Source organism: Rhamphochromis longiceps, linkage group LG16 (genome assembly GCF_057381845.1).
Source record: "Rhamphochromis longiceps isolate RC_006_pf linkage group LG16, R_longiceps_female_GT1.1, whole genome shotgun sequence".
NCBI classification, from domain to species: Eukaryota; Metazoa; Chordata; class Actinopteri; order Cichliformes; family Cichlidae; genus Rhamphochromis; species Rhamphochromis longiceps.
Genome location: NC_140572.1, coordinates 846,588 through 854,474, shown reverse-complemented (window position 1 = coordinate 854,474; position 7,887 = coordinate 846,588). Strand labels below are relative to the sequence as shown.

Here is a 7,887-nt window from a genome sequence, read left to right as displayed (position 1 = left end):
AAGGATCAGGCAGTGGCGACCTTGAATCAGTATGAATGAACTTGAGACTGCAATAGTGTCCCTCTTGTGTCATTCTTTCTCTCAGTATGGATTTGCAGATAGGGGATCAAATGACTACTTTTGAAAAATTATGCTTTGTACCCGAAATTCTGGGAATCCACCTCACTCTATAGAGGGAAGGACCACTCATTTCTCTCCTGATACCAGTGGCCTATTTTAGGATGACATTTTATGTATCCTATTTTTACTGAAGGTGAAAATAATGTGTATGAGTAAGGCCTTTACAGCCCTCAGATGAAACTGAGCTGAACATCTATGGGAGACATTTGAGCTTTCAGTGAAAAATGGAAAGAAGGTCAGCTGAAATGGGTGCATGTCCCATTCAACTTTAGCTGGAAAAATATCTAAGAAAATAGATGGAGTGATGGTTAGGAAGGATCACTCTGCAGAGGTTTTTGGATTTAATTTTTATTGGTTAAAAGAAACCATACAAATCTATTTTGAAATAAAAGACACATAAAGACAACAGGCCATTCAAAAGTCAAGGTATGATATTTGCTACATGTGATGACAAATACAATGATTTTTTGTTCCCCTCCAGCAAAACAACAGCTTATCGTTCAGATTAACTAAGAGGTTACAATTACATTTATCCTTAATAAAGGATATTGAACCGATTCTGTGGCTGCTGATGGGCACACCGTTTTCTCCAGCTTGAAATGTGTAAACTACGATAAGTAGGTATCCCCCACCCTCAACAATGTGTATCATAAAATGATACAAGCGATGAGACAGAAACCAAACTGGCCACTAATGGGGAGCTTGAGGTATATTTATAAAAATATAATATTATTAGCAATAAGGCATGTAGTACCGCAATAATTAGAAATTGTACCATTGTTGTGTGCGTGTGCAGAAACACTGAAGCACGTGGAAACTACACAAAACATAGTATAAAATATTGTAATTTGAATACAAGATTAAGGCAAAGTTTCCTTGAAGATTTAAAAAAGTAAGTAAGTAAGATGTATTTATAGCACTTTTTACTGATAAAAATCACAAAGTGCTTCACAATAAAACCAGAAATATAAATAAAACAAAACAATGAGAAAATTAATTAAAAACTTGTTTGTATAGAAATGTCTTCAGCTGCTTTTTGAAAGAGTCAGTGGGGTCTGCACGGCGTAAAGACAATGGAAGAGAATACCACAGCTTTGGTGCGTGAAAAGCTGGATCCCCACGAGTTTGGTACGTAGGACCAACCGTGACCTCTGACCTGAAGACCTAAGAGCAGGGAAGAATCATGAGGTTTCAACATGTCAGAGACAAAATCCAACCACGATGCTACATGTACAATCCACACTTACTATTTTGAGGAATTACATCAAGTCAATAGCTGACATTCTTTTAATAAAGTAAGACTTTAAAAAGATTAAACTAATGGATAATATTATAGGTCAATAAAACCATGTGCCTTTAAGAGGTCAGTTCACCCCCCCTCTTTACTTCAGTACTACACAGGTTTTCTACTATTGCACAATACAACTTAATGAACTGTCAAATACTGAAGAACAAAATGTTGAGAGCACAATATGAGCTGTTCACGTCTTCTTTTTGAAGATACTGAAGACAGATGAGTGAGCTACAGTACTGTGCAAAAGTCTTGAGCGACCCTCATTTCTTTATATTTTGCTTCTAAGGAGCTAAACTTTCTTGTAACATTTTAAACTGGTCATGATCAGCAGTTCTCTAAGGTTTCTAAAGCTCTTTCAAAGTTATACTTTAATCAATGCCTACTTTACAGTCTATTCAGACAGTGTCAACAGGTCGTATGGATTGAGAAAAAAAGCATATCTGGGTAGAAAACTGTTAGTCATGGTCTGGGCCTCAACACCAGCTTAATGGAATAAAGGCAGCCAGCCCCCCCCCGCCCTGAAAACTACTAACAGACATTATAAGCAATCTTGCCTATGAGAGTTCAGGCTATGTAGAAGAATAAGTTTGGTCATATGAAATATTTAAAGTTCCTTAGAATTGTGCAGACTCTGTTTATGCATTTGTGTACACAGTTGTATTTACTGCAGATACTGTATTTCCATGTATTTTTACATGTTTTAAGACATTGTTGAACCTATTACCCATTTTCCTAATAAGATATAAAGAAATGAGGGGCAGCTCAAGCCTTTTGCATAGTATTGTAAATGTGGTGAGGATGCAGCTGAACTGGAACGTTCCTCATTTCAACATAGGTGGAGTTTTCGCAATCTTTGCTGCTGTTCTGAAACAAAAAAAAACACAAAAGTGACACATCACCTACAGCAGGATTTCTTTTCAAGTAATTAGTTTAGTAACATTAAGTGCAGAGGAGATGCAGACATTTCGGTTTTCAATTTGCCTCATTCTTTTGATAGCTTTATTCTGTTAAATGTATTTAATAATAATACTGCTGTTAAAACTGGGTGTTCAGGCACGGCACAAAGGCAGGACAGTTTTTATGGATGTCTTTCAGTATCTTATTAACTGTCTGCTAACTCACTTTGAAAAAACTGTCTACAAATTGTGAAACAATTCCAGAACAATGGTCTTCAATGTAAAATAGAATAACTTTCTACAGTACATAACAGTAAAAGTTTCCAAGAATCAGGAGAAATCTTTATGCTCGAGGGACAAAGGATCAAAGTCACAATCCTCCGGTCGGCATCGTCGAGTGGAAAACTCTTCTGTGGTCAGATGAAGCAAAATTTGCAAACATGGACAGTGATTCTTTGGGATCAGAGAAAACAGGGAGAAAACGGCTGATGTGTGCCAAATTTTTCAAGAAGTAGAGTGAAAATCAGCGGCACATTGGCATCAAGATATAGAGAGGAGGTCAGGAAAGAGGTGGAATAGTGAGTGTATACAGCCAACTGTAAAACACAGCGTGATGGTTTGGGGCCACATTTCAACAGTGGTGTCGGGACGCTTGTCAAAATTGATGGAATTTATGTAACAAAGAAAAGCAGTAAGTACAGCTTTTACTTTGATGTTTCATTTCAAAGAACTCTTGAGGTTGACACGGAACATCCACTGTGTGTTGTTATGAGCTGAACAATTATTTTATGGCTTTGTATCGTCTGTTGTGAATGTAAAAAAAGCAGAATTTCAAAGCAGCTTATAAACAGCTTATACTGAGTTGGAAACAAAAATCTTTTTAAATTGTAATTGGAAAAACAAACAAATATGATTTCAGACTAAGAAAGTCTCAAAATAACAACGATCAAAAGAAGCTCCCAAAGCCCTCAACAACAGTGAAAGCTGTGGTCATATCATAGACCTTATATAAAAGTTTAAACCTGAATTCTTTCTCATTTAGAAAATGAACTACGGCTGTGTAAAAATCTCTACCAAAACATCTCCCTTCATCTATTACCTGGCTGACCATCATAAAAGCTGCTTTCAGCTGCTTTGTGGACCTTTTAACGTTGCGTCCGGGCAAGATGATAACAAACATCTGATAAAAAACACACTAAGACATATAAAGACATATATCGTAAATTACAGCCTCAGAAAAATAGTAATTCTGACAGATAGTCACCATAAGCCTCATGTAGAAGGAGGTGATGATACAGCTGTACACAAACATCAGGGCCAGCAGACCAATCAAAATCCACATGAGCTGATGGGACTGAGGGGGAGGAGGTGAAGGGGGAGGAGTACACTGTGGTGTGGTTCCCAGTTGACCTAATAAAAACAGTGGTTACTTCCTGTTTGTACTTCAGTGGTTTGACTGACGTCACTAAACACAACGACATGAACAGCAGCCAGTTTCACGTTCAGAAACATGCATTATTAGGTTTTGTTGTAAAGACTGTTTTACACATTTAGCAGCACAGAGTATCCAGCCAGCTTCGTCAGTAGCGTGGGTGTAGTTTGATCAGATCTCCAATCTCTTGGACATTTAACCCTCTGAGGTCTAATTTGTCCTCAGCGATGACACTCATCACAGCCTTAACCATGTGCTAAACTGAAATGGTTTTTAATGCATATCAAACAGTTACATTTTGCCCTGATTGCCAGGACATGGTTGAACAAAAAAACGTTTAACAAGTTGTTGTTTTTTTTAAGTGTTACAGTGATTGCGAGGCACACACCCCTAACCCACACAGGCACTGCAGACCATCTACTAATGAGAATGTTGATGGTTCAACCCTGGCTACTGCAGTCTGTATGCCAAATATCCTCAGGTAAGACATTTACCCCAAGATGCATCAAAATGTGCAAATGTTAGAAAAAAATGCTTGTGTGAAACAGTGAATGAGGCATGCTGTATAATCACTCTGAGTGTTCAGAGCAGAAAAAGAACCCGTCGATTTACCATTTTCATCATTCTGATTGAAGATTCTGGGTGTCTGTGTTGATACAGTGCTAACAGTCTTAACAGAGTTTACCTGCATATCCTTCTAAGACACAGCAATGCATTTTTGTCCTGTGTGGGGGACGTAAATGTGAGACGTCTACATCAAGCACCACCTATGCAATCTATGAGTCCTACTGCACAGTAAAGAGGATATCCTGGGCTTTTTATCGCAAAATTTGTGTGGTTTGGGCTAAAAGACCACATGGACTTTGCAACTTGGACACAAGGGAGGTTGAGTCATTATGATTCTGTTGCTAAAAAAGTCTCAAGTCTTAACTTTGATTTAGTAGGATCGTGGGTTTGTATTTGCAACTTTAACAACACATAGTTCCTAATTTTACCACCTCCAAATCAAAACTTTTAGTCTGTACCTTTGAATTGCACAGCAGGACTTACTGTGCTTATACTTTTTGCCGCGTTTCCTGTCTTATTTTAATAGTCTATGTGCATTATGTTTATGTGTCCCTGCTGCGTTCACAGCTGTCTCCCCTCATCACCCTTGTGCATATGTTGTCTAGGACCTGCTCAAGTCACTCTTCCCGTGTGGTTCCCAGCAGCCTGCCAAAAGGTTATTTGTTAAAATGATTTCGTGTTCGGACATGTTTCCTTCATCTTACTGTTTTAATATTTGTGAAAATTTGTGAAAGAATGTGTTTTATGTTTTTTTTAATGATGGCCAATACGCACAGAGAGACCACAACCAGTGAGCAATTAGGCTGAAACCGAACTTTTCCCTCCCCCATAACAAAAACTAGCCAGCAGATGAGTATGCAATGAAGTGCAAAACACAGCTCTGATAAACAGAACAAGCTGTCTGCAGAGCTAAACTGTGACTTGTTCCAAACTGAAAACTGCTCTTTGGAGGGAGACTGTAATCTCAACTATTCTAACAGCATCTGACAGAATCACAGTATTTGATGCTCTAAAATGTGGACGTTCTGTTGCATCATTTGTCATTTCAGTCTTTCACTTCTGCAGACAAAAAATAATAAATAAATAAAATGCAATTTCTGGTTTTATCACTTTTTGTATATACATACCTTGTAGTTGCAGTTTAATTAATTTGTTTGCTGCACTTGTCACGGTTTTGTCCGTCCCATCCTTATTTGTTGCTGACCACTCACATTCATACTTTGAGGTCCATGCCTCTGGCCCAGCATTGAGTAAGATGAAAATGTACTTGAATGGAGCGTCTTTAAGTACGATAATGTTATGACAGGCTTCAGATTCAGTCTGGCAGAGCATCTTTCTGAAAGGAAACAAAGAAATATTAGATATGCAGCTAGCATGACCCAGTCTAATTATTTTAATTGAAATAATGTTAAAATTGCAGCAGGCAGAATTCTTGAAAATGGGAAAAGAAAACCTGCAGATTTTTGAACATAGAACTGCTACAGACTTCATACAGACACCTTTTTGTCATACAAACATTTGATCAAAAACATAAAGAGAACTTCAGTCAGCAAACATGAGTTCATACAAGTAGTACGAGAATTTCTCAACATCCTGCAGTGAAAGAGAAAAGCTTGGTTTTGTCATCTCAAAAACAACACAAATTCACTAAAACCAAGAGACATGCTTCGACATACTTCTCTGGTAAAACCTTGTTGAGTCGAACATCTACAATTGTCCCAGTGTTTGCTGTAAAGTTACAGCTGATGAAAACTGTATCTGGGTTATTAGTCTTATTCTGTGGCTGGATCACCTCAAAACCTGGTAAAAAGAAATTCAGAAACAAGGTTAAAACTTTCTGTTTTTTCTTTCTGTCATTAGAGTCCATGTGGAGAGACATCTAAGGGTAAATGTTTTATTTACTGTACCTTTCAATAACATAACACACTGACCATGAGAAATGCAAGTCCATATTTGTGTTCTACTGTGGCCATTTTTTAACTCACTGGACCAGCAGTTCTCATTAATCACTAAAGTTGAAAAATTAATTACTAAAATTAAACTGCTACAGTTTAGAAGGTGAAACTGAAAGTCTTACCATTGCTTGGGTAGAATAAGGAGCTCAAATAATAATAAATAAAGAAGCTTTTGAAGCTGGAAAGTATCATCGTCTTCTCCCCGTTGTAAAAAAACACTAAGCTGATTCTCACCAGATTCTCCTTTTGTACAGAGACTGCATTAGAAACTGTCATTTGAACCTTTTGGTTTCTGTGGGCTGTGCTCTTTCCTGTAGTCGTCAGATAACAGACATTCATTTTTTCCTTTTTGTTCACTGCCAGAAGAGTTCACATCACACTGTTTCCGGGACTACAGGAAATATTTTGCATTTCTTGCTGTCTGTTTACGTTATTTGGAGTTACAACTTTACTGGTGCTTTATGTGCAGCTTTGGAAAAAGACTGAAAAGACTTTAACTCATCACTCTAAAATCCTAAGCCATTTAGATCTTAGCAAGCACTTTATTATAAATACTATATAAACACTAAGCCAAGCACCTTTTATCAGCCTCAGTTCTTACTGTCATGAGTTTCCAAACATATTTCAATGATTGCTTGCACCGGGCCAACATACACTTAGCTAACACTATGACTACTGAAAGGTGAAAGGAATGACACTGATCATCAAGAAAAACTGGAAAATGCAGTTCTTGTGGGGTGTTTCTGGTCTGAAGTGGTTACTATCAATCAAAAGTGATTCAATGAAGGAGCAGTGGTGCACCAGTGACAGGGAACTATGGGAAGAAGGCAAACCAGCTGAGGTAGTGTGCAGTTTTGGGCAATGTTCTGCTACCTTGGGTCCTGTGCGTGCTACTTTGAAACATCCCACTTACCTTAGCACTGTTGCAGTACACCCCTTAAAAGAAAACACACCCATGAATACCCTTTATTGGAAATGGCATTCCCTGATGGCTGTGGCCTCCTTCATCAGGATAATGCACCCTGCCATGAACCAAACATATTCAAAAAGAGTTTGAAGAATTGTCCAGTTGACCATCTGTGGGATGTTCAGGACAAACAAATCTATTTCACACCACATCATACTAACATCTTATTGCCAGATGACACAGCACACCTTCAGGGAGCTAGTGGAGACTTGTCTTGATGGGTCAGGGGTGTAATGCCATCAAAAGGCCAGTCATCTAAACATGATCAGCCAGACTTGTGATGACAAAGACCATAATGGAAGGCCTTTGTCATCACATGCTTGAAATCATCATGTGTTTTTTGCTGAACTGTTGGGTAGAAAACTACATGAACACCATACGGAATATGACAAGTGTGGTTGAGTGTCTGTTAACAGAGGTGATCCAGTAATGCTGCACTCAGGAATTAGACTAACTGTTCACTTTAGCTAAAGTTATTAGGTTAGCTAAAGAGTTGGGAAGACATAAAAACCCCTAAAATACAATGGTTTGGGCATTCATTTTCACATTTGCCTACTGTGGGGGTCTCTGCAAGCATACGGAGCTGTGAGAGGGTACACGATGACAACTGTGGAATTCTGCTGGAAACAGTCGATCATATTCATTTGTCAAAGCTT

At 38.2% G+C, this 7,887-nt stretch overlaps 1 protein-coding gene across 1 annotated transcript; it reads right to left on the bottom strand.

The window, feature by feature from the left end:
* Positions 1 to 1,993: 1,993 nt before the first annotated feature.
* LOC146650332 (uncharacterized) lies at positions 1,994 to 6,471 on the bottom strand. Its single transcript, XM_085385289.1, has 5 exons — positions 6,387 to 6,471; positions 5,986 to 6,109; positions 5,437 to 5,645; positions 3,575 to 3,720; positions 1,994 to 2,278 (listed from the first exon to the last, which is right to left on the bottom strand). Exons 1-5 carry the CDS (start codon positions 6,454 to 6,456, stop codon positions 2,177 to 2,179), a joined length of 651 nt encoding a protein of 216 aa, XP_085241415.1. The 5' UTR covers positions 6,457 to 6,471; the 3' UTR covers positions 1,994 to 2,176.
* Between the last annotated feature and the right edge of the window lie 1,416 nt (positions 6,472 to 7,887).

Bases quoted from the DNA above. Each gene is read 5' to 3' on its own strand.
- LOC146650332 (XM_085385289.1), bottom strand. From the start codon at position 6,456: ATGATACTTTCCAGCTTCAAAAGCTTCTTTATTTATTATTATTTGAGC. The intron at 5,646-5,985 runs GTATGTCGAAGC...GTTTCCTTTCAG, and splicing joins AACAAGGTTTTACCAGAGAA to AAAGATGCTCTGCCAGACTG. The intron at 3,721-5,436 runs GTATGTATATAC...TGTTTTTATTAG, and splicing joins AATTAAACTGCAACTACAAG to GTCAACTGGGAACCACACCA.